The 27,104-nt window shown below is 37.6% G+C and overlaps 1 protein-coding gene across 1 annotated transcript in view; it reads right to left on the bottom strand.

Annotated features, from left to right (window-relative positions):
- The window catches only part of THSD7A (thrombospondin type 1 domain containing 7A), a 300,060-nt gene that overhangs the window by 32,809 nt on the left and 240,147 nt on the right, over positions 1-27,104 (bottom strand). Inside the window, exons 14-16 of the mRNA XM_069774348.1 lie at positions 17,038-17,232; positions 13,396-13,659; positions 956-1,134 (exon numbers count right to left, since the gene is read on the bottom strand). Coding sequence (XP_069630449.1) covers positions 956-1,134; positions 13,396-13,659; positions 17,038-17,232 — 638 coding nt within the window. The remainder of the gene's footprint in view (positions 1-955; positions 1,135-13,395; positions 13,660-17,037; positions 17,233-27,104) is intronic.

Here is a 27,104-nt window from a genome sequence, read left to right as displayed (position 1 = left end):
GTGCTAGCAAAATATCAATAGGATAATATCAAGTACATGCATTTTTATTCAAATGAAAATTGACAGCACATTTTTTTTCAATCCTTGAATATTTACAGAGAAGACCGTGTGGCTGTTTAAGATGCCTCTGCAGACTAAATTAAATTCAACAGTAATATGAATATAAATCAACTCTGAAGAGCATAAGTTAATTGACAAGGAAGGTTTTTCTTTCTAAAACTCCCCAAGCAAACAAGAGCAAACAAGCTTCAGGGGTTTGACTTGGACTAGTGCTACACTTGGTCCCAAAGACTAAATGCTCATTAGTGGTCAAAGCACTCCCAGTGTGCTCTTGGATCACATTTTCTGGCTTAGTTTCACTTGAAGAGGATCCAGACTGTGCAGGCAGACTGCTCCATACTGGAAAATCAAGTGCTGTTAGTGGGACAACTGGGAGATTGACTTCAGAAGTGCATTCCTGACTGGAACTGCAGTGTCAGGGAAAGTGTACCCAGAAGGTTAAGCTCCTGCTTGACTAAAACCTACTAAGGGACACTGAGATGATACTGTGTAAGCGTTTGAGAAGTTTTAATATGCTTTCTGATCTGAGATGGTCAGGGAATGACTCTAAGAATCTTACCAGTTTTAGCATGAATCTTACCATGTTTAGCATGAAACATTTTACCCATTGTAAGAGAAGATTTTCAGCCATGTGGTCTTTACAATCTGCATGTAAGAATGTTTTATTGTCTCCAACCTGCAGTTCAGATAATGTGCTAAATTCTTGCGGATGAGGAAGTAATGAAGGCAGATCTTTTGCTGACTGAGGAAATGTAAGCCAACACATAGTCCTCCTCTTACCAGCATCTGCCCTTTATGTTGTATAGTTTTTCCACATGAAAAAACAATACAGCTAAAAGGGTTATCTGAGGTATGGAAAAAGCTATATCTATAATGTAAATATAAATCTAATTACCTGATTGACGTGATCTAGCTTTGGACAGGGTCTTCCACCATTGTAGGGTTTTTCACGGAGCCATTTAGACCGAACCTTTACCCCACTCCCACAGGATTTACTACAGCGAGACCAGTTGGACCACTCACTGAGCTTGCAGTCTGAGGGACATGGAATAATACAGGCTTCCTCAATATAACCTGTGTGAATGGAAAAGAAAGTGAAATCTCTTCAGCATGTCACTCTGCCACTTCTCCCTGAAGCCCTCGTCTACTTCATTTAGATTGTCCAAAGTTTGACTTGACAGGACTGTGTGAATAGAGAGATTTCTTCATCATTAGGGCTAAATTAAATCCTGCAGAAAACTGACACATATAGCTGGAGACTGTGTCAGAGTAGCAGCTGAGCATCCTCACTGCTATCTGATTAGGATTCACACTCCCCAGATTTCAGCATTCAAACTTTCTGACAGCTACAGTGTAATTGGCACTAACCGTCTCTTGGTTGCATCATTCTTACACTGTAAAAACAGGTGTGGTTTTTTTTTTAAGGAAAAAAGGTTTAATTAAAAGCTCCTCCATAATTGTATCAAGTAATTCAATTGCAGTTATACATCAAAAATCCAACTGAATCAAAAGATATGCATCTTACCAGCCTGGAGCAAGGGAACTTAACACCTTGTGACCTTTCTAAGGCTAGAAAGAGAGAGTGGCCTGCCACATTAATGATCTGCCGATTAACAACCATCTGCCCCCAGTAGCACACTGAATGATTGCACTGAATGGAAAAACAGATGTTTGGTTTGGATAAGTCATCTGTCCTGAGAGGTTGGAAAGGGGCATGACATGGTCTGCAGGGAGTAACATGAGGCCTCAATTCACTAAATAAGTGAAAATGTCTTTCTTTCAAAAGCAACATATGCTATACTTCTACAATAAGTATCATTTATGGCAATATTTACAGCAGAAGCTATAAAACCTCAAATAAAAAGCTGGCCTTTACTGCATTTTTACTACAACTATACCCTAAACCTATATGAACTCTCCTCTCCCCATTCCTGTGTCAGATCTGCAATGTATTTACTGTTGGCATGTGCAATGTCAATGCATTTAAAAGTGAATTAAAATATTTGATGAACACAGTTGCAAAATTAACACAAAATTGGGTAAGATCATTCTCAAATGATTGGCACAGTTTGCTAGGCATGGTTTCAAATGTTTCTCACATATCTCGATTTTGTTTCAGTTTGAAAGCAACAACTATCATTTTCATCAAAGCTGATGTTAGCAGCTTTATGTTTTTAACCTATACTTCTAAGTAAAGCGATTCTGTCTCTTCTAAAAGCAACCAATACCAAACAATCACAAGTTGTGTAGAGAATCAAAACACTTAAGAGATTTAAATTCTATATATGTATTACTAGTTGTTTCAATTAATTTGTTTTAGATATGAAGAACAGAAGGGTTTGGAGGTTTTTAAACATACAGTAATATTCAGAATATTTTATGGTCAAATTCAGGTCATGGTTTTATCTTATATAGCTTTCCTCTATTTGGAAGTGTTAAATAGTTAAATAAATATACAGAGCACATCCTGAATTTGAGCACTGCAAAACTACTGTTCACCAAATGTATCTTCCTTAAAATGGCTAGAACATTATTAGCTTGAATTACAAGCATATTTATTAAACGTTTCTTGCCATTTGATTGATCAGCTCAGTGATATCGTATGAAAGGTACACTGTGTTAGACAAAATATATTTTTGAAGATCATATCATGCGTATCAGAGGTGGTGACATAGATTGCCCTGCAGTAGTAAATGCAAAATTGATTACATTTCACCTTACCTGACATCTCTGAGTAAGTCTCAGAAATCAGATGCACCCTATCTCAGAGCCCCATCCTACACTGAACTTTGGCTGCATAAATATCAAATTCTCGATCTTCACCAGAAATGAGCTTTTAATGAGCCCTCTTAGATGCTATACAAAACCATATACTCACAGAATCAACGAACTACTGAATGAAAATGGAGAATAACAAAAAAGTTAAAAGAAACAATTCCCTCCACGCAATAAGTATTTAGTGATATTTATTGTCTGATAGAACTAAGTGAAGATTTTACTGCCCTATGAATTTTCTTGACATTCTGAAATGCTGCCTTTACTTTCAATATAAATTCTAAGTATTTTTTTCCTAGAGAAACCTTTCTACTGTAACACAGTTATGCCATTTATAATTTCTTAAATTTCTGCCTCTATAATTAATGTCTGGAAGAAAAAAATTCAAGTTGTTTTAAATGTATTGTACATCCTTAAGTAGGTAACTTTAACCAGTACAGGCTGCTTCAGGAAGACTTTATTTTAAGGACTTCCATAAACCTCTGAGCTATTTTAAATTTGTTTTAATTAATCTCAAAGGGATCTTCCCAATCTGCTCCAATCATAGAAAAAGATCTTCTCCAGGATATCATGACATTTTGGGACTTGGATAACTATAGCATGGGAATACATTGTAGCCTACCAAAAGGAGCCTGTGTGGAACATATTAAACTAAAATGATTGACAAATTAGAAACTATTTTGCTGTATTTCCCTTCAGCTCATCCAAACAAGGACAATAAAGATTTTTTTGAGATAATGAGAATGTTAGCCAAAAGGTTAACAAGATGTTTAGAATTTTGCAGACAGATGCTGTATCAAATACATTATACTATAAGCAAGTCCCAGGTAACATTTTAATTACACTGAGCTATAGTGCAAGTGATTCCATAAAATATCAGATGAAACCATACCACTACAGCAACCTTTTTGCACACTATCTATCTGTGAAACAGCTACATTGAAGTCAGCCACTAAAACCCTTTGGTGTAGAATGCAGTAAAGCCAGAACAGCATTGTATTACAGGTATAGTGCCTTAGTAAGAGTTATAATACGGAAAACTACAAGGTTGCTTCTTGTATGTTAATGCATTTTGGAGAGGATATAGTGGGCCAGCTGACATTTACCACCCACTTTATAATGAAAAAATACTGAACTGCGATCTTATGCCAGGTCCTTAATCCTGCAAGCTTGATGGAATAGCTTCTGCTCACCATACAGCTCTTTCCTATGCCATCTTTAGGTTATCTGGCCTGTGATGGTCTCCTCTCCTCCCCCTCCTTCCTATTTCCTTGGAAAAGCTGGCATCAAGACCCAAACTCTACATGTGAAAATTAACCAGCTGAACAAGAAGAACGGAAAAGACACATGAAGAAGAGAACAAGAATGGAGTCAATCACTGAAGACATAAAAAGAAGCTCTACAAGGTAGGAAGGCCTGGAGCTACTGGAAATGTGGAACATTTTTGAAGAGTGGAGAGAAAAAACACTTACTATTATGCAAGATGCAAGACAAGCATAAAAAAATCCTAGCCACTGGTATACTAAGAACACTGGATAAAAAATAGGTCAAGGACATGAACAGAATAAAGGGATCCAGAAAGGAGTTTCACAGCTTCCAAGCCTTCTCCAAACAGAAGGAAAAGAAAATAAATGAGTGTAGTTACTTTTCAGGGCAGAGTCAGAAGTCAAAACAACAGAGGAGACACAAGATGAAAGAGAGACTGAGGGGGAATAGAGGAAAGGGTAAGAAAAGACAGGTGGAGGGAAGAAGAAAATAAATAGCTCAGAACACAGAGTCAAGAAAATTGTAAAGATGTACTGCATAGGGATAGAAAACAAAGAAAGAAGAGAAAAGATATTAACATCCTGCCAAAAGTAGTAACTTGGTGAAGCACAAACAGAATGCAATGTCCTAAAGAGCCTACACTGGTATCTCCTGACCAGACAGTGAAATGTAATGAAGAATGTTCCCACAAATAAAAACAGAGGACAAAGGGAAGAAATAAAAAGACTGTGGCCTCTGATTTGCGTTCTATAGGTAATTAGCGTGTAGAAGGAAAATGACCCTGATATATTTGACATCAAAAAGTTTTTGGCATATTCAACCCTTGGCATCTTCTTTGCCTTTCAGGTGTCTCACTATTTCACTTAACAGATTACTTAGCATTTAGCTGTGCCACTGGACTCCCTTAGAACCCAGGCAGAAGCAGACGTCAAATTGCTTGCAGATATTTCTCTATCCAAGAAAGAAGACTGAATTAAAAAAAAAAAAAAAAAATTACTTGTTGCAAATTACTTCTTCCACTCCATTTACTACCCATCTGATGGTACTTTTCAGAAAAAGCTTCTCTGGAGCATGTCATCACCTCAGATGCCTTTCTGTGTGTATGATGTCAACATATCTTTTACAGTGATTAAGGATGATAATCTCCAGAAGCTCATAGCAATTGCCCCTCAAAGCCAAGAAAGCAGATGTTCAGGAACATTGAAAAGTTTATACACTTTTTTTTTGGTTGTTTTTGTTAAACTTCAGTTGCTTATATTTATAAACTTTGTCCATGCTGTAAAAATTTTAGCAAGTGAGAGGAAACCATATTGTGATATACAAAAAATACATGGAAAACATAGCAACATAGAAACCAGAAATATTTCATTAAAATGGCACTGGTGATACAGATACACAGTTTCTGACATGAAAAGGATATGAATGAGCCATTTTTCAATTTCCAGTCTTGTTTCCACTCTGATCTAATCATCCTTGAAAGGGTACCCCTTGTGTTAGCATAAAATCTTATTAAAGAAACAGTCCTCTAATATGTGGACATGTGAGTATCTGTGTGGTGGAATATCACACCATTATATCACATGGACAGGTTGTGTAATATAATTGCAGCAAATGTCATGCTAGAAACTTGAGGTTTAAAGAACAAGCAAGAAATTACCAAGTGTCATGGTTTAACCCCAGCCAGCAACTAAACACCACGCAGCCGCTCACTCACTCCCCCCCACCCAGTGGGATGGGGGAGAAAATCGGGAAAAAGAAGTAAAACTCGTGGGTTGAGATAAGAACGGTTTAATAGAACAGAAAAGAAGAAACTAATAATGATAACACTAATAAAATGACAACAGCAATAATGAAAGGATTGGAATGTACAAATGATGCGCAGGGCAATTGCTCACCACCCGCCAACCAACACCCTGCTAGTCCCCGAGCAGCGATTCCCTGCCCCCACTTCCCAGTTTATATACTGGATGTGACGTCCCATGGTACGGAATACCCCGTTGGCCAGTTTGGGTCAGGTGCCCTGGCTGTGTCCTGTGCCAACTTCTTGTGCCCCTCCAGCTTTCTCGCTGGCTGGGCATGAGAAGCTGAAAAAATCCTTGACTTTAGACTAAACACTACTGAGCAACAGCTGAAAACATCAGTGTTATCAACATTCTTCACATACTGAACTCAAAACATAGCACTGTACCAGCTACTAGGAAGACAGTTAACTCTATCCCAGCTGAAACCAGGACACCAAGGTAGAAATACAATAGATGCAGAGAGAAGGAAAGAATGAAAGCAGTGAAATGGCTATGAAGAAGACCTGAGGAAAAGAGTGTGAAGGTGAGGGAGGGACAGTGAAATAGAAGACCAACACTGTAAAGGCTGAAGATATGTTCTCTGGACATCAGCAGTTCATGTTTTGCCTGCTGGTTCTCCTCCCGACTGAAGTCTTTCACTGCATGCTTACTGCAGCTCGTCCTTCTCCCCACAGTGTGAGGGATGTTGGAAAGTTAAGACCTTGGGATACTGTGGTACAGAGCATTGGCCCTGCATGGTCCGGAAGGGTATTGGAAAGAGATGCCCATCTCTTAAGGTCTATTCCTTTTCCCAGTGCAGTAGTTTCTCAATTATTTCAGCTCCTGTCAGCTGAACTTCACAAGGCTGTGAAATGGGCAGTTGTCTACTATGAGTGAGAACATGGCTATTCTACCATTAAAGATTTATTACTGAACCGCAATTTAACAAATGGCTTTGAACCACTAGGACTATGAACTGAACTCATTAGTGAAAGGGAAAGGTTTACTGTCCCATTGCTAATTGGCTATAAAACCTGGACTTCTAGAACAAAGTCACTAATAGATGTGATGGATAATTTATAATGGAGAAGTTTAATAGACTTCACACTTTGTCTAATGACAAAGCAGGTTAAGTAGGTGAATATAAGATTTTTCCCCACAGACTGCACCTGCAACACATTAAGAACAGACTGACTACTTGAGTTGAAGGATGCAGACATAAAGAACATCTTAGAAAGTGTTTACATGAACTCTTTTGTCCTTAGGACTGACAGAGTTATGCTCCTGCTTTCATGACTAAAATGTCATGCTATGTATCCAAGAAAAAAACTGCAATGTCAGAATGGTTTATGTTCTTCAACACAGATTTTTTTTTCAAGGAAATATAAAGTTCTTAGATCTCATCTTCCAGGACAAAGAAATATACAATTATTTGCATTTCACTTCTAACAGAATATATGTATTTCTTGAGACTATTCATATTGCTGCCTTGCCATGGAAAATAAATTGAACTCCATAATACTTTTTTCTTTTTTTTTCAGGATTACCTTTCAAAACCTCAAAACTTGAGAGAAATTGTTAAGGCTTAACTATCTTCTGCATCAGCATTTCTCTCTGGTGTACTAACTACAGGACTTCAGGTTGATGGATGACCGCTTCATGATTGATGTCCTGTTGATGGGGCAGATATGGTGGCACCATAATGCAGAGGCCTAAGATAGTATTTCTGGTGCAGGGCTATAGGTAGCATATTTCTAGAGAACACACAACAGGACAAATATGGCATCTTGTATATATTAAAAAAAAATAATCTTAGAAAAGATACAATCTATGAAACAGCAAAGTATCCTAATAACAATTTGAGAACCTAAGACTACTACCATACTAGATTAGAATCTCGTATGGGAAATGTATTTATTTTAGAATAAACATGCAACAGAAAGTCTCAATTAGATTTTAACACTCTATTTTTTTGTTGGTAAATTTGCATTGCTTCAATTTAGAATGTTGACAGTAAAAAAAAAAAGATTTTAAAAAATCCTAATACAAGTGGATACAGCAAGTTCTGACATCTTGGACCCTGTAGACTCTGTTATAACATACGAGATTTTACTATCACACACATAAGCAATTAAATACAAAATTCCTCGATTCACATTGATACTCCTAGCAGCTGTTGTAAAAGTATTCACTGATACACAGATATTCCTCTCTAATCCCCTGCATAAGCCTTGTAGCCACGAAGGGCTTTGTAGAGTCAGCACAAATCAATGCATCTCATTTAATTAATGCTAAAGGGGGAAATAATCTCACACTAATAAGGCAGCAGACAAACTATCCTGGCCTGCTTGACTGTGCCTAAGGTCTTAACAGTGAACTGACATGAATTAAGAACGGTAATACGACCTATATAAAAACGCTGCATCTGTCCGCCATGCTACTATGTTTGCCTTCACTATGCGCACACAAACACAACCACCGCTCAGCTTATGTGGGTCATGATTTATAATTGATATATGATGGAGGAAAACTAAATATTGAAGAGTAAATAGTGTAGTACATAAGCATGACAGTGGCCTGCTTTTGAGTTTTTGTCATGAAAATACCAAGGTACAGTTTAAAGGGACCATGAAGAGATTCTCTTTCAATTTTTTTCACAAATACACTGAACCAGATTGTTGGCAGACACATGTCATTATCCACAGAGCTCTAGTATGCTAGTGATGACAGGGATAAAGCTATGAACAACAACTGCTGCTTTTCTAATGGAAAAAAACCTCTCACACTTGACTATCAAGCGAACAATACATTTTTGTATTTCTCCAGTAAAATTACCTATGTAGTACTGAAACAAAGCAGGAGCCAGAGAAAGGGCAATTTATGGGTATGCCATTAAGGAAAACAGGTAAACAACAGCTCAGTTATTGCTTTTAGCTGACATTACCACATCTGCTGACAACTGTCAGCTGTTAGCTCCTGCCCACACTCCACAGAACTGGTATGGCTGAAAAATACCAGCGGCAGGATATTTCAAATAGCTGCTGAATGGTGCTAACTCTTTCATCAATAAATTTAGCGCAGATTTGAAAGAAAATAAGAAAAAAAATGCCTTGTCCCCCTGCAGCTGAAACTTAGGTCTATTTTCAGCTGTTAGTTTGGGATTTCTTTTGAAGCACCTGTTAAGCTACAGAAAGCTAAGGACCCTCTTCAGAAAGGCTCTGCCCTCTGCTTCTCCAGTGTTCTCACCTAGAAGTAACAACAGATTATTTAACCATATTTTTGCCTTTCCTTTTTTGTTACGGTCACTCCTGTCTTTTTGAGAAACTTGTTCGCACTTGGGACTTTAAAACTGCACCCATAATTTCAAAGATTATCACAAGAAACCTCTTATGGGTCTACTAATATAGGGCCGCCTTTGTGTCACACCGTTCCTTTAGCTCCTCAGTGTCCGTGAAAGTGTTAGTTAAATCTTCTCAAATCTTTTGAAAATGAGATGTGTCAAGCAGTAAAAAGAGTCCTGAAGTATTTGTTCTTCTGCTCCTGTTTACCTTTTCTTTTCTAAGTCAACTAAATTGTGATTCTAAGCACACAACATTTCACAAAACAAACAACTTATGAATTTTTTGGCACTGCAGAGCAGGTCTGTCTTCTGATTCTTCCCACTCAAAACAGCATGACTTGCAACACTGAATCATTCGTGGCCTCATAAATTTACACAACAGTATTTACATAAAATTTTTGACAGTCTTACAATTTTATTTTCTTGTGCATTTTAGTATATCACACAACACATCCCACGATATATTAATAACATCACTGTGGGTGTAGTTTGCCCCTCCTGTCATATTTAGAGGATGTTGTAACAGGTGAAGAAGTACAATTATCCCCATTTCCCGCCTCATGATTTCATAGTGTCAGGAGATAACAAAAGTTCAGGTAAAAGTTGGACACTGCACAGGAAACATCTTCCCTTAAATAATGGTCTTGATTTCTCTCCTAGTCCAAGCTAATTCGCCAAATCATATCCCATAAAAACTGTGATTACATACTATACTACTTGTAAAAGAAATAACAGACTCACAGGAGCTAACAGTAAAACAGATTTCTGAATAAAGCAGATAACATAGCAGACAAATCTGACTCTTCTTCTTTGGATCAGTTACAAAAATCAGTGAAAAAGTCAGTGTTACCATTTCCATAGGGAAATAAGCAACTCTGTTGGAATTTACAAAAATAACCCAAACAGGCTTGAATTATGAGTCCTGTCAAGTTTAGCTTGAAAAACTAAAAACAGATTGTTGGGAAGCTATGAGGCACTTTTATTTGCTAGCAGGTGGGGTAACTATTGTGATACCACAGAAGTACCTTGTTGGTTTGGCATAACATAGCTTTTATGTTTGTTCTTAAAGAAAAAAACAAACAGCACACTGAAATCTAGAGATGATGCCAAACTGAAGAACTGTCATACACCAAGGGCATGAAAATAGCAATAAAAACATCATAAATACTGGCAAGATATAAAATAAGATTTAACTGGCAAAATAGCAGTTCATACATGTTGAGAAAAATAAAACAAATCATCAGAACGTAATCTGTGAATACAAAGAGGATATTCAGAAAAGGCAGCAGACATATACTGAAATTAGATTGAAACATCTATATCATTTGTTCTAGCCCTCTTGTATCTGCAAAAGTATGCTAAATCTGGCAAAATGCTGAAGGCAGAAAATAAATTAGGTAAGCCTTAGAAATAATCTGTACTATGTGTATGTACAACACCCATCAAATAGATTTTTGTTCTAGAAGAGCTACTGGAAAGGAAACCATAATTTTAGTGATATATTCCTTAATATCAGTTTAATTCCTTACCATCAAAGTCAGGTTAGATACTTCATTCCCTGTACATTTAAAATTCCCGTCAAACAATTTTAGGAAGTGCAAGGAATGCAGGATTAGCTCAACAGCAATTCCAAGCTTCATCTGCCCATGCACTACACCATGGACCAAGATAAAGGTAGTCTCTCCTTCAAATGGAACTGATGAGAAAACACACACAGATGCCTTGTGCTTCACTATCAAAAACAGGTAATGAAATGGGGGGCAGGGAGGGGGGTGTGTGTGTAATCAAAAAAACCAGACACCTTAATAAACTGATCTAGAAAGAAAGAATTCAGAACAAAACAACCCCCAAAAACAAAAGGTTCAGGCTTCCCAACCTACAATAAATATAGTAATGACTCACAAACATTTCCAAAGAGAGCTAAAAGAGACTTCAAATCTCTGGTCAGAAAAATGGGATGGAACTGCAGAAAGAAAAAACAAACCAAAGCAATGCGATACTGCGTTTTGGGAAGGTTGTCTCTGGAGCCTGGTAGTGCTAATAGCATGTAATTGGTAGCCCTGCCTATAGTAGGTATAATAACAATATACTGTTAGTATCTTTTCCGCTGGTTTATTTATTCATTGTGGTCACTGTCAGCGTAGGTGACATTCACTTATAAACCCCGTTAGATTAGAAATTGCCATCATGAAGAGTTATAAATTAAGATGGTTGAGAATATCCTTTTTTCCCCATTTTTTATTCGTCTTTTAAATCTCTCTGATTCTTGCAATGGAATTGCATCTCAAGGTGCACTGCCAGGGCTTGAAAGCAGCTACGTCCATGCTCATTCCACACAAAGAACGAGTTCCTACCTGTTTGTGCAAGCTACTTCAAGCAGCACACTACCTACTACATACACCACTCACAATTTGCTCTTGGACAGACAGCTTCTTCCCTCATGTGTCTTCCCTTGGATGTTGACACAAAACCTGACAGTCCCCATTCTTCAAGTCTACGAAAACTGACTGGCAGTAGGCCATCAGTCCCTCTAGTTTCCCATGGACTTAAGTTCTTCTATAATTTTCCACTTCTCAAAGGTCACTCTGGACTTAGTGCTGAAAGAATGCTAATTTCTAACGTAGTGTCACATATCATTAAAGTTTAAAAAAAATCAACAAAGAGATAGGAAAAATTTTCAGTTCTGTATTTTATAACCATGTCTTCTGAATAATTCAGATTGTTCCATGACTTTTTTTTCAGCATTCCCTACCAGCTTTCTGAGTTTCCTAATTCCCTCAGGACAACTACCCATCCCAGGCAGATCTGTGCTCACACAACTGCTGGTCATTAGAGGTAGCTGCGTCTTTTGGTACTACAAAGATGGCAAATGGTCCTGGTCAGGCTAAGCAAGTGTAGCATGTCCTCTTTAGACTAAACAAAAGAACAAAACTAAACCTTTGCAGACCTCAACCCAGAGCAAACAGCTGAGAACAGAATTAAAGAACATTCTCAGAGTAGAAAGAGAGATTTCCTGTCCCGTGAGAGTTTAGGATTTAGACTTTGTCATTCAGATGTATTTATACAAACTTACTTTTCAGTATGAGTTAACTACAGAAAAAGAGGATTTTGAATAAGAATAAACATGGGAGAAAATTCTTCACAAAACTATCTTCCAGCTTTGTTTTGAGGTATTAAGCTGAATGCTTACTTTTCCATCGATCACAAAGATATGCTACAGCTTGGCTTGATACATTCAGCTTCTGATTTATGATAGCTCTAAACAGGAATTAATAGTGCTAATTAAAATCCCCTTAAGTCATGCAATTTCTTTGATTAGCTATTTTAGCTTTATCTAAGTAAATAAATGAAATTTCTGTTATCTTAATTTAACATTAGCAAGTAGAATACATATACAAATTAAACTTACAGTGACCTTTTAATGGCACTGAGACTAACATCCAGCTTTTCGTACCTGTCCTGGTTTCAGCTTGGATAGAGTTAATTTTCTTCCTAGTAGCTGGAATAGTGTTATGTCTTGTGGGTGATGTAAATTAGCACATTTCTGTCTCACTGAAAATCAGAAAGTGCCAGTTTTGATCCTAACACTATAGATGCGTCCACTTTAGGAAGGAACACTGTTTCCTCCAGGAGCAATGTGAATACAAAGAATATAAAGTCTTTAAGCATCCCAGTTTTACAAGTGTTGTGTGCTGTCAAACTCAGGTCAACACACGCCTGTTAAAGTGCTAAAGAGGAAATGGTAGACATAAGGCTATTTAAGGAGATTAAAGCTATCTAAGGAATCTGTGGAAATAATTTCAGCCTTTCCAAAATAGTCCTGTGCTGTCCCTGTTTATTTTTTGAGCATCTGGCGGTTCTAAATGGCTGTATTCTCCAATTTGCAGGTACAATTATCAGGAAAAACAAGAAGATTTTACTTTTATCTATTAAGATACCTAGTTAGTAATTTACCATGATCTTACTTTTAAATATTGTACTATAGTAATCAGTAAAAATTAAGTTTAGTATTTTGTTAGTCAGCAAAAACATGTGCTGGGTTTGAAGGTATCTTGGGATAAAATGCAGCCTAAGCAATAAATATTAATCTGGTAATTCTACCTGTACACATATTATGTTAAATAAAATAAAGCAGATAAGTAAACAGATGAAAGAAAAGAGGTTTCTAAATACCGTGACTGTTGCATCGTGATGTTTCCACAAGTCGATTGTTTTGGTCATAGCATGCCATGGCCTGGTAACGGTAGCCTTGTCCACATTCTTTAACATCTCCTTGTACCTTCATTCCCAGCAATGCTTCCATCTTACCCTCTGGTAAAATACAGTCTGACCAGTTTCCCACAGGCTGAGCACTGTACTTGTCACATGGACAAAACTGATTCTCAATCAGAGGATACAACTGGGAATTTTTGCATTTATCCCTTTTCTTACTTTTTCCTAGAAAGAAGAAATAATTATTTTAGAAAGTTTGTATCAGTTTACATGTGCCCCAAAATTTCATTTAGGCTTCTGTAACAAGTGCTTGCAATCAAATACATATGCTTAAAACTAGTTATATTAATGTTTATTCATTTAGGTAAATTACTTGAATTTCTAAAGTAGTGGATGCCTACATATTGCACAAAGGCAACGTCTTTTAAAATAAAGCCATATACTTATATTTACTTTGGATAAAAGTGCTTGGGGAGTACAGTTTGGAAAAGTTTGCAATTAAGCAAATATACCCTTTTTCTCCCATTTCATCAGCAGTGTGCAGTCCAGTAAAAAAGAAACTGTCTCTGGATAAAGCTTTCTCAAGTTGAAGAAAATTGCAGAAGGAAGTAACATGCATCTTTGTTACAGTTGTACCTTCTTTCAAAACCCTTTAATTTCATCACCCGTTATTGTAAATTTGTTAATAATTACCATTCTTCCTCTCTAATAGAATAAGCTCCTTCTGTGAGTTTGTTTCTTTTCAAACCTCTTCTTGTTTTCCTTCCCCAACTGGAGCATAGCCCTCCACTCATCTTCCACTTTCCATTAAATCTATTTTTAATCTTCTCTTTGGTAAAGTTTGCTTGGTTTTCCTTTCCATACTGATCAGTTCATATATATTAATGTCAAAGTCTTTGCAAAAGTATTTTTTAAAATGCTTGTTACTTAGATACTAGTGTAAATTAACATTCCGTAGTATTTTCCTCGCTATTCAAAACAAAGCACTGGACACAATTTTGCAGCACCCTTAGTGCTTATATTTACTACTGCCTTCATTTAGAATAGAAAAAAGGTACCTAAGAAAAAGTTCTTCTTTCTTTTGACAACACAACTTCATACTAAAAATACACTTCTCCTCCTCATTTTCACCATAAATAATTATGAATTCACTCCAAGTCAGCTTTACATGTTAGCCTGGGTAACACATTGCCACAGAGAATATACCACAGCACATATCACAGTCTTAGCAAGTTTGAAGAGGCAACTTAACTCAGGACAGGGAAGTATCTCAGCGTTAACAGTGTGGTAAGAGAATCTGTTCTTTCTTGCTTTGTTTTAAAATAAATAAATAAGTAAAAAATGTTAGTCAAGTGGGGTTTTTTCCCTTGCAAGAACTAAACCTGGCATAAAGTTCACTGGAGTTATAAGACAGTCACAGTGAGCCCTCTTGAAGATCACCGATTATTCATCATCCATAGGTCTTCTGATTTACAGGGTATGGAGCAGGGGATAGGGTTTGGATCCTATCACATTCTTTCTGAGGCTGCTAATGGGCACCCCCCCTTAGCTAGCTTTCCTCCACCACAGACAACACAGAGTAATTAGCAAATAGTGCTGTGACAGGGGCCAAGTATCACTCTCGAGGTTTCAGTTCAGTTATAATTTAGAAGCAGAGCAGGATTTTCCTCTTCATTTCATGCAGAAGAAATAATAATAATAATAATAACAACAACAACACATATTAAAAAGAAGTTGAAGAAAAAAATGTTTCAAAGTGGGTGTCCATCACGTGGGACAAAGAAAAGTTTGTAGTAAGGAGTTGGACATCACTGGAAAACCTTTTTATTCTGTTAACTAAACCTCAAGAGTTTTCAAGGGACAGAAATTATGAGCATTCTTAGTTGCGTCAATAAATAAGGCAGAAAATTAAGCAACGTGTTGCCTTTTGTGGTGATCTCAGCAGCTGGATGAAGACAATGGAAGAATGGAGAGCACAAAGAACTGAGAGCAAACATTCAGCCAGGGAAAGGACTGGCTTAATCATAAACCTGACATTCAAGACTGCAGCTAAGAAGTTCAAAAGACGTAAACCAAAGCTTAAGGCTGAAAATGATGATCTATGGCAAGAGGTGGAAAAGCACTTAGCTGCCATCGTAATTCTAAATGCACCAAAACACCATCCAAGAGGGAAGTCCTGGTGTAGGCAAGACCAGAAGTAGGAAGAGGAATGCAAGTGGGTTAATACCTGATCCTGTTAAGGAGAGATGATTGTTGATTGGTCTGTCACCAATTAAAAAAAAAAATTAATCCACTATCACTAGATTTTCTATTAAAAGGTTTTCTATTGAAAGCTCCAGGAGAATTTCAACAAAATTTTTGTTCTCAATTACAGTTCAGTGTAAAAAAAAAACAAATCCAAAGAAAATAGACCCAATTCAGTCTGGTTAGACAGTGCTGGCAAGATACGGCTTGTTCACAGAACTGTGTTGCTGAGGAATCAAAACAAATTGCAGACCTACTCCCTAACTCTTAGCTGAGAAAACACACATAAATCAAGAAAATGTAAATAATTAATAGGGTCTGTGGCCACTCTGGTTTACATTTTCCTTTTTCCAAATCTAGTTTCTAGTGTCTTAGTAGAATTAAACTTGTTTAACCTTATTTGGGACTGAAAGTGATTTGAGTGATGTGAAGAGATTTCCTACCCCAGGATTTCTCTGAGTGTCTTACACTACATTGTGTTGAAGACCCCAAGGTCTTTGGCTTTTTACGCCATTAAGACAATCAGTTAGTGTTTCTGAGTTACATGCTTTTCAACATTCACTAAATTGTCCAAAAATTTGCCTGAAAACTATCAGTAAAATAAGGTTTAAGCAAAAAAACCAAAAAAACCAAAAACCTTTTGAAAATGTATTTTCATATTTTTTCATATTTTAAGCTGTAACTCAGAGAAATTGCCTGAGAGTGTAACCTCAAAGGTCTGTCTCATATTTGTTAAATGCTTAGCACAAATAGATAATCTGTTCAAATGATAAACCATAAACCAGCAACCTTCCCGACCTCTTTGTGCACAGAAGCAGGGTGCAGAAGCAGGGTTTGGAATAAACACGGTATGAAAACCCTTGAAATAGCAAACAGTTGTGCCTCTTTTGGTGAAAAGATAACACAGCGCTCAACAAAAATGCAGATAAAGTTTTTTTATTTTATTTCCTCAGACTGGATCAGATTGTTGGTTAATTCTGCTGCTTTACATTTTTCACCTACCTGGAACTAGAGACAATGCTGACTTGCCTGTCAGGAAAAGAAATGGTCTGCTTTACAGTTTACTATGTGTGCTCCATTTAGAAGAAACCCTGGCCTCCTATGTTCTCCCATCTTCTCTCTAGCCACTTCCCCACGATCAAGAGTGTTAGACATATGGCAGGAGTTTGTTCTCCTGAGGGGTTATTTTTTTTGTTCCACCAATAGTATATAGAGCATGACAGTGACATTGGGTCTGCTTTCTGCCACAATGACAAATGTTGCTTGCTTGTCATAAGGGAACCTCAGAACAACCCAGGTTTTAACCAAAACAATAGCAATAATTAATAAAAGATGCATTATTTTTCTGGTTACTCTTACCGACGAGAGTGCGTTTTCTTGTCCTGACTCCTCCACAGTCCCCATTACAGGAAGAAAACTTTGACCAGTTCGTAAACTGACAGTCATCTTGGCAGGGAATCTGGCATGTCTGTGTTAAGGATGGTAATGGGCCAGAGTATTTAAGGCACTCACTGATGTCAGCCTGTCCTCCGTCTTGTCTGCGACAAGTAATTGCTGGAAGCAAAAAGGGATGAAGTTTAATTCAGCATTTTTTTCATTAATGTCTCTATTCAATTCAGTAAGTCTACAATATTCTACCATAAAATCATGTTGAAAGCCCAGAAGAGTGATACAACAACTTAATATTTCCAATCAGTTACACCTTGAATGAATACATTCAACATTTCTGACTTTTTTGAAATTGTTTAAATTACTATTTATCAGGAAAGAAAAATAATCTTACAGACAACTGTAAATATTATAAAGTTTGCACCATGTTATCCACACCTGTTACACCACTTTTCACATTATCATTTTTCCTACAGATACAGCCTATAACTCAGACATTGAAAAACTTGCAATACTATTTTAAGAAGCTGAATATTGTATAAGCTATGAAGTTTTATCAGAAACATGTATTTTAGAAAAAGGGATAGACAAAATTTAGAAACATATTTGAGTTCTGGATACCAGTTAACCACTCACAACAGTATTGCTGCCTGATGTTCTTCAGCAATTTTTAGTCTTGAAAAAGGTTTGAATGACAAAGCATGTTTGCTAGGGGTGGAGTATCAGCCAATAGGGTTATAACTTTATAACAGGATTGCCATGTCCTGAATAAAAGCTTTTCTTACAAGAAAAAAATGTTTTTAAGAAAACTTCAGGTGGCACAAAAGGAAGCATTTGGAACATAAGGATTTACAAAGAACAGGGCTGTTTCATTAATATCATCTTTGACAATGCTCTATTATTGTTTCTCATGGATTTTTTTTTTTTAACATGGTTGCTTATCTATTATTCTAACCTAAGCCTCAGTAAATCTAACTTTCTTTCCTTGCCCAGAACAACACAAAACTTAATACACAGTAACAAGATTGGAAACTTCTAGTTTTTTGCTTACACAATAGAATTATATATATGCTTCTTGGCATCTGACAGCACACAGTAGATGTAGTATCTCATAATGACTGTGAAAGTAATTTGTGTCACCAATTGTTGCAGTAACATTGCATCTGAACACAATATATCATTCTGTACACATATAAGGGAATATCATGTTTTGTATTACACTCCACTCCATAATTTAAGCATAAGACTTCAATTGTACTGACAATAATTGTTTTATTGGTATGTGAATTGAAAAAAAAAATTAAATTTTACTAACCAAACTATTATGGCATAATCAAGTTCAATTGTTGGAGAAAAATGGAGTTTGAATGCAAAGTTTCAAAATAAAACAGAAAACTGGCTATGAGTGACTTTTTTTTCCTGGAGAAAAAAGGTAGAACAGTTGAGGAAACTTTTTTTTTAGATTGCTGTAAGGTAACTGTAAAGGTTTAGCGACCTATGATTTCTGAAAAAAGCTTTTTGTCTGACAGTTCTAAACTAAATTTCTACCTCATCATGACTGTAGGAGGCTGAACTTGATGACCCACATGGTCTGTTTCAAGCCTGTATGCCCACTAAAACATATCCAAAGGTCCCAAGTGAATTGGTTTTGCCACACGTCTGTGGCGAAACACTGTGAAGGGGAGGGGGGGTGGGGGGTATGTTTTTCCAGAGATGCTAAGCAAACAGCTTCCCTGATCCTTGACTGTCCTTTGGAGCAGGGCTGCCAGCACTGTTTGTAATAGGCTCAGTAGTGCATTAAGTTGTGCTTATTGGGGGACGGACCAGCTGTACATTGTCTAATACAATTATTCTGTCAAATCCTATTATTATTGGTGTAGTTTACATGAGGAAACCCTTTTTTCTTCAGATATAATTATAGTGATTCAATGAGCAAAATCAAATATCTAGAAATTGAAAATCCATGTAACAACTGTTTTAAGGACGTGTTAACTGTGCCTACTATAGGATTTCTAAAATTACACAAGTACTTTGGAAAAACACAAGTCAAACCAGTATCTTCCAATACAAGCCTAGGCTATGGTTTTGGATTCTTGTGAGATACTCGTCTCTGCTAATAGCACACATTGGTTTCCCTGAGGTAAAAACACAGTTCAGACTAGTTCTACGATGTGGAAATTCAGAGGTCAAACCTAAGTCCTCTGTCTTGAGTTTGACCTTGGCATGTGCATGCATCAGCTAAGCTAATTGCATTATCTTCACTGAGTTCTCAGGGAGATATAGGCCACCATTTTTAGCAATGAAAACTATACCTAGCCAAGGGCTAAAAGACCGTCCACTGATTAACCCAATAACTTTTAATAACCTTCAAAAGTTTAGTACTCATTTTAGATACTGCCTCTCCATCTAGCCCTTTGATAGGCCATAAACATTGTCCATTGAAGAACATTCTTTCTTTCTATCTAAATTGAGTTTTTCTAAAGCCAATATTCATTCCCTCATCTTTCTTGGTTATTATATATTAGTCCATGGGCAGATATCCACTCTGTCATAAATTTTTTCAGACTCATATTAGTGCATCTAATTTACATCAAGCAGACCCAAGTGAGAAGCTCCCCTGAGGATCAACAGTAGGTTTTTTTCCAGATTGTCAGCTCTACTGTAGCAATCAGAGCAGGAAAACTTTATTCTTGAGACCTAAATATTTCACCTTAATAACAACACAAATTAGAGGACAGCTTGGCATACTAAATCAATTCCTGAATCTTAATTTTCATAGTGCCTGTCCATAACTACTCATATTACTTCTAGTTTAGAAGACCTGGATGATTCGCTTTATATTCCATTTTCCTATAGTTATCCTACAGATTCAAGTATCAATTTGAAAGGTTTATACTCCTTGTGACTGTTGAAGAGTGGGTATTTTTCCATTACTTAAAGCAGGGATTTTGACAACAGTATGCATTCCATTAATACATTGTTTTGGGCAGGTAAATGTCTTACTTGACATCTGAAATGCTCTTACTGTTAGTGGAGTTACTTTTTCCACTCACAACATCATTTAGGCAAACTTATCCCCTGCCTCTCTGATCAAACCCATGGCTCTTTAATTATATACTGTAAAAGTCACTGAGACCAATGATTAACTTACTATACAGAGAAGTGTCTTCAACTGCTAAAAAGCCATGAAGTGCCGGACTAATTATTTTGCCTATACAACCACGTTATATTTATTACAAACATTAGCAGTAAGTGGAAGGAGCATGGTTCTTCTATTACTGAATTAAGCCCAAGTAATTGTTAAGTGAAAACATAAAACAGGAGTACAGCTAACAGAAAAATCAAATTTAACATGGAAAGCATTCACTTACAAAATTGTTTCAGTATTTAACAATTATTATCTCCCAGAAGAAAGGTGCGAAGTAAATGGCAGTCTAAATTTTCTAGACAAGGGACTTTCATGTAATTAAAACTTTATCTGATAGCACTGTTTCCAGAAAGCCACAAGGGACTACAAGCTAATATATTTGTTGTTGGCATAATGAAACACTAAGACTGTATTTTAACAAGTCTTGTTATGTGTGGGTTTATACAAAAACCTTGCCAATGTTACCATCATTAGTATACTTCACTGAGATTTCACCAACATGTGAGATTCAGTGACTCCTACATCTAAAATGAATGTGCTCTACATCCTTTGTTTTACAACACATTCATGGTACCATTTTTTCAACTGTTAAGTATTTTTAACAATAAAAATATTCTGTTTCATTTCTAGAAAGGCAAGAATTATTTCAGCACACTAACTTTTCTTACACCTACTATCAATACTGCCTAGGCTATGTTTTCATCTATGTTTTCATCAAGTTTATTTCTTTTTTTGTGGGACATGGCAGACTAGACACTGCATGATGAAATGTTTCTATCACAAAGTATCTTAAGCAAGAGCATGTGCCAATAATATCGTGAAAATACAAGCCTGAGCGTTCCTTATGCGCCAAAGAGAATGACAATGTGTTTCTGCCGAATAAAGTTGTCTGAAGATTCTGGCTCTTGTTTTGTCAATAAAATAATTAATTTCTCATGTAAATACTGCTCTTGAGCACTGCTGTCCAAATTCTTACTTCAGTACAAAACCTGAAGCTGCCCATTGTCCTTTGCAATGACTAAAATACGAACCAGGCAATAGGGCACTCTCACCTGTTAAGTCTTTCGAGACAGATGTTTTTTTAACAGATGTTAAAATAGTAGTTTATAGCTCCATGAAGGAGCAGCACTGCTTCATGATTTTGTCTCCCTTCTTGTGCTTTCAATAAGGGCATGAAGCCCCACCAAGAGCAAATCCCCCTGCCCCCATAAGCAATGCCCAGAGAGGGAGGCTGCTGTCCCTGCTTAGCCATAGTGAGAAGAAAGGGCTTTTGACCACCAGTTCTGCCTCTGAGTCTATCCACAGCTCAAAAAAGCCTGCAAGGACTCCTCATGTGCTCACGGCTATCCTGGGAAGCTTCCTCTGATTCCCCCGCTGCACTGTCTTTCAAATAACTGTGCATACACTCTGCGAATGAGGACTAGTGAGAGCTTGGGGTCAGCTCTTCAATAATGGCCAATTCCCAGTGACATCAAGTACAGCTATTCAGATATTTTCTCTGACAGCCAGGTTACTTAAGCTTCTGCTTAAATTTTACAAATAACCTTCCTCTTGCTATTACAGAATACGCTGACAGATTTCACAATTTTCATCGCATTCCTCCTGCAAAACTCCGAGGAAGATTTATGGTGGCAAGGACTGCAGGCTGTGCATCCTTTTGCAAATTTCTTTTCGGTCATTGGGATAGCCCTTACCATGTGCATCCATCCATATACATCATGATGTGATTAGGCTATTGCAGTTTGGGCACTTGAGTTTCTCATCTGCTACATGTCCTCTTCACCAGCACTGGGACGCAGTCCAACAAGCCTTACTTAAATCTGCAGAAGCTACTGGCAAGACAAGCCTTTTTACTAAGTTTCCTAGGCTTTCCTATACAATCCAAAAGGGATTTGAACTGTATTTCTAACTTCCTTCAGAAGTCAATGGTGCTAAGGTTTAATGACACAGATTTTTTTAAGATATCAGCATAACTTAACACATACCTGCTTAAGTTGTTCACAGTTTCAAACTTGATACGTTAGTCTATCTCACTGAGCAGACCACTACTTTGAAGTTGTCTATGTGCTAATAAACGTCAGCCTTAAAAATACAAAGTAGTATCTCAGCACACCCCAGCTGAAGCAGGTTCATCTCACAGTGAGTTTTATAGTCCACATCCCCATCAAATACTAGAAGCCTGCCTTTATCAAGCATTTACTCTCATTCTAGTTTTTGTATTTTGGGGGTATTTTGTATTTGCCAACATTCTGTGCCTTTCCCTCCTGGGTTTCTGGTGACTCATCAAGACATCTGGTCAATTTACTTGTTAATTGAGAAACAGCTTATGAAAATAAACACAACATAAATGCTGTTTCAGTAAAATATGGCTTTTCTCTACATATCCTGTTCTTGTTGGGTAGGGTCAAAAGGAAGTTTCGAACTCCTTGCTGATGCACCCATAATATCCTCTCTGGAGGGTTTTGAAAAAAAGACAGTAGTCTTAAGTTACTGCAATTCTATAATACATTCCTGCTCTGCTAATCCACTGTTATAAGGCATTTTACCAGTGATATGACTGCAAATTTTCATTCATCACAGAAATTCAACACATTGGTCATGACTATCTGCCTTGTTCAAATAAGGCTTATGACTACAACAGTGGATTTGCTACTCAGGTATTAAATGCTATGTTACTATGCTTAGGTTTAGGTATAAATACTTGTCCATCATTTGCATGAATAATTAACAAACATTTTTCTTTAAAAAATTCTGAAGAAAAATCTTTTCTTAAAAACCAAAACCCACCAAACCCTTTTATTCTCTTTCCTCTGCATTGACCCAAGTTCTAATTTTGTGACATGTTCATTTAAACTGACATGATTTGTAACAAAACCTTCATTATACAAGACAGAAACAGAGCTGCCTTTTACAATGAATCACAATTCTAAAATTTATGATTCACCCAAGTATCTCTTCTGCCAAGGAAGACCAATGTGATAAAAAACCTGAAAGATAGAAACATAAATTGTAAAGCTGTGATATATGCAAGCAAAGCATGCATAAGCTCTAGTTACTCATAGACTCTTAAGATCAGACACCTAACCAGTCATTTTTAATGATTTCTAACTTCTAGTTTTTCCTTCAGTTATCTTTCTAACTGTGGTGGGTTGACCCTGACTGGATGCCAGGTGCCCACCAAAGCCGCTCTATCACACCCCTCCTCAGCTGGACAGGGGAGAGAAAATATAACAAAAGGCTTGTGGGTCAAGATAAGGATAGTGAGCGATCGCTCACCAATTACCGTCATGGGCAAAACAGACTCGACTTGGGGAAAATTAAGTTAATTTATTGCCAATCAAATCTGTCGTGTTTTAAGCCCAGCCAGTAACAAAGCACCACAAGGCCACTTCCTCACTTCTCCCCCACAGTGGGATCTGGAGGAGAAAATATAAAGAAAAGCTCGTGTGTCAAGACAAGGGCAGGGAGAGATCACTCACCAATTATGGTCATGGGCAAAAACCAGACTCAACTTGGGGAAAAAACAAAATTAATTCAATTTACTCCCAATCAAATCAAAACAAGGATAATGGGAAGTAAACCCAAATCTTAAAACACCTTCCCCCCACCCCTCCCTCCTTCCTGGCTCAACTCCACTCCCCGTTTTTTCTACTTCCTGCCCCCCAGCAGCGCAGGGGGATGGGGAATGGGGGCTGCGGTCAGTTTGTCACACATTGTCTCTGCTGCTCCTTCCTCCTCAGGGGCAGGACTCCTCACACTCTTCCCCTGCTCCAACGTGGGGTCCCTCCCACCGGAGACAGTTCTCCATGAACTTCTCCAGCGTGAGTCCTTCCCACAGGCTGCCATTCTTCACAAACTGCTCCAGCATGGGTCCCTTCCGCGGGGTACAGTCCTTCAGGCACAGACTGCTCCAGTGTGGGTCCCCCATAGGGTCACAAGTCCTGCCAGAAAACCTGCTCCAACATGGGCTCCTCTTTCCATGGGTCCGCAGGTCCTGCCAGAAGCCTGCTCCAGTGCGGGCTTCCCACAGGGTCACAGCCTCCTTTGGGCACCCACCTGCTCTGGCGTGGGGTCCTCCCTGGGCTGCAGGTGGATATCTGCTCCACCTTGGACCTCCATGGGCTGCAGGGGGACAGCCTGCCTCACCATGGTCTTCACCACGGGCTGCAGGGGAATCTCTGCTCCGGCACCTGGAGCATCTCCTCCCCCTCCTTCTTCACTGACCTCGGTGTCTGCTGAGATGTTGCTCTCACATATTCTCACTCCTCTCTCCAGATGCCATTGTGCAGGTTTTTCTCCCCTTCTTAAATCTGTTATCCCAGAGGCACTACCACCGTTGCTGATGGGCTCGGCCTTGGCCAGTGGCGGGTCCCTCTTGTAGCCGGCTGGCATTGGCTCTGTCAGACATAGGGGAAGCTTCTAGCAGCTTCTCACAGAAGCCACCCCTGTAGCCCCCCTGCTACCAAAACCTTACCACACAAAACCAATACACTAACTAAAATATGAACTGTAACAGACTATTTTGTTCAGAATAAACTGCTAATGAATGCCTAGTCAGATATGCCTTTTCCCTGGTGTACATTCTTATTCCTTCTTATTTAACACATTTGCTGATATGTTATGTGTCACAGTATTTGTGCGTAGTCAATCAGATCAGAAATAGGACAAACTAATAGCATTGGCAACATCCCCTTGCACTGAAAAAGAGGAGAACTGTTCCCACATACAAGAATGCAATTACTTGCTCTACTGAATATCAACACAAAATGAAAGGACAATCCACATGAAACCAAAGGGCTGAGACTACGTCTAGAAGATTATTGTTTCACTTTGTCATCAAAAGTAAATTACCACAAACAGATAAATGAATGCATGATTTCTGCATTTAAGAGCATCAGAAATTTCAGAGAGAACTCTTTTTCAACGGAAAAGGAAATGCTGTTATGTCTACAACTTTCACAGTATGGTAAACATTTGTACAGAAATCACGAACAAACAGTTAAATATAATGTTCAAAATATCTGTATTCCAGTAACACATTATAAATGCAGTATCAGAATGTTACACCAAATGGATTTCATATTTCAGTGTTTAGCATTTCCTGATTTGGGGGGGATTAAAAGGACTTGCACAGTAATAGCTCAGTCTTTTCTGTGTCTACATCACAAAATAATCTTTAAATAAATGATTTGTAGTATAGAATTTTTAATAACATATTATCATGCAAATTTTTCCATAGCCTGTAGAAATTTTATTTACAAGAAGCCAAGTATGCAGGAGGGAGGCAAGAATTAGCAGGGAGAGGGGACAAAACTTCTTCCAGAGTCTTCCTTCCAAAACTGGTGAAATCTTTCTAATACTGTCCACGGCAGAGCTCAGGCAGGCAGATGCCTGCTTTCAGGTCAGCCTCCCTTCAGTGAGCACCTTGCATGAAATCAACTTTTGTGCAGGGAACCAAAGAAAATGAAGTTCATCACTGAAAATTCACACATGGATATTTTCAGGGCAGAATTTGAAGTGTAAGAGGGGAAAGGGAATATGTTAATGCCCTGCGTAGGAGATAACCTACATAAAACAAATAAAACAATATCCATGTTCAAAATGCTATTTTCTGTGGTGTGAAGTACATAAAACTTCAACCGATAATCTCTATAATTGCAGAAGTATGTTTTCCAAAGTGAAAGTTACTTTTGTGCAAAAATTCAACTTTTACTTCCAAGTCATATTCATTTTAAAGGCGTTTAAGAAATCAGAAAATATTTTACTTTTCTCAATCCAAAGAAAAGCTGTACTAGTTTATTTAGCTCCTACAGAATATCAGTTTACATTACTGAGCACAAATGATATATTCAACACATTGCCAGGTATTAAGACACTGAGACATGATACATAATATACCTGTGTTTGAAAGTTACATTTTTATGTTAATTTATATAATTTACTTCAATGGGAAAAATATTGGGCCAAAAAAGGCATTGTCTTTAATGCACGTAACTTTCACCACTGCAACAGGCAAGTCAATATTTAGATTCATATTTAGATACTTGGACTGAGGCACAAATAATCTTTGGTTACTCAACTTCCTCTGTGAATTCTACAATAAATTTTATACATTGGATAGACTAAATAAAAAGCAGGAGCAAACAAAAATCTTCCCTTTCTAAGAGCTGATCTCGGAAACATTTATAGAATTACCAAACCCACCTGCTTTCTTCAGGCTTATCTGCTCCCAGGGTTCTTAATGATTGCTCATCCTACCACATTACACTAGAGAGCCACTTCCATTATATCTGCTTGTAGGAACAAGACTACTGCTTAAATACATCATCACTCACAAGATCAAACTCTGTGTAGTACCAGAGGGAAATTCTGCCAGTCTATTTTACCAGATTTGAAAACTGTATGCCCAGTAATTCCAAAATCATGTATTATTCCATATATGTGTGTACTGCACGATTGGAGTTACAGTTAAAAAAAAAGAAACCCTCATGATACACAAGAATAATAAAAACCAATTTGCATGCACTACAGTAAGCTATCTTTCTTTATTAACTGACTTTGAGGCAAAGAGATTGGGGTACTACCATGCAAGTACAGAAGACAACATTTTGTACTATTTGAACTCCTACCGTCAAAGACAGAAATCTTATTTTCTCAGTGTATAATATGAATGTATCCTCCAGAGCTGCTAGAAATAGTTCACATTAGTGATAGACCTTCAAAAGAATTACCACAGTCAGAAGTCTTTTGTATTAGCAGGCAATACCATCAGGTTTCATCTTCTGGTAAGCCATAAACTGATTTCCTGTAACACTTTCTGAGTAAGTGGTAGAAGTTACTAGCTTAAGATTTACTCTATGACTTTTTTAAGTATACCATAACTTCCTAT

Source organism: Haliaeetus albicilla, chromosome 2 (genome assembly GCF_947461875.1).
Source record: "Haliaeetus albicilla chromosome 2, bHalAlb1.1, whole genome shotgun sequence".
NCBI lineage: Eukaryota > Metazoa > Chordata > Aves > Accipitriformes > Accipitridae > Haliaeetus > Haliaeetus albicilla.
This window is presented reverse-complemented; position numbering and strand designations above follow the sequence as displayed.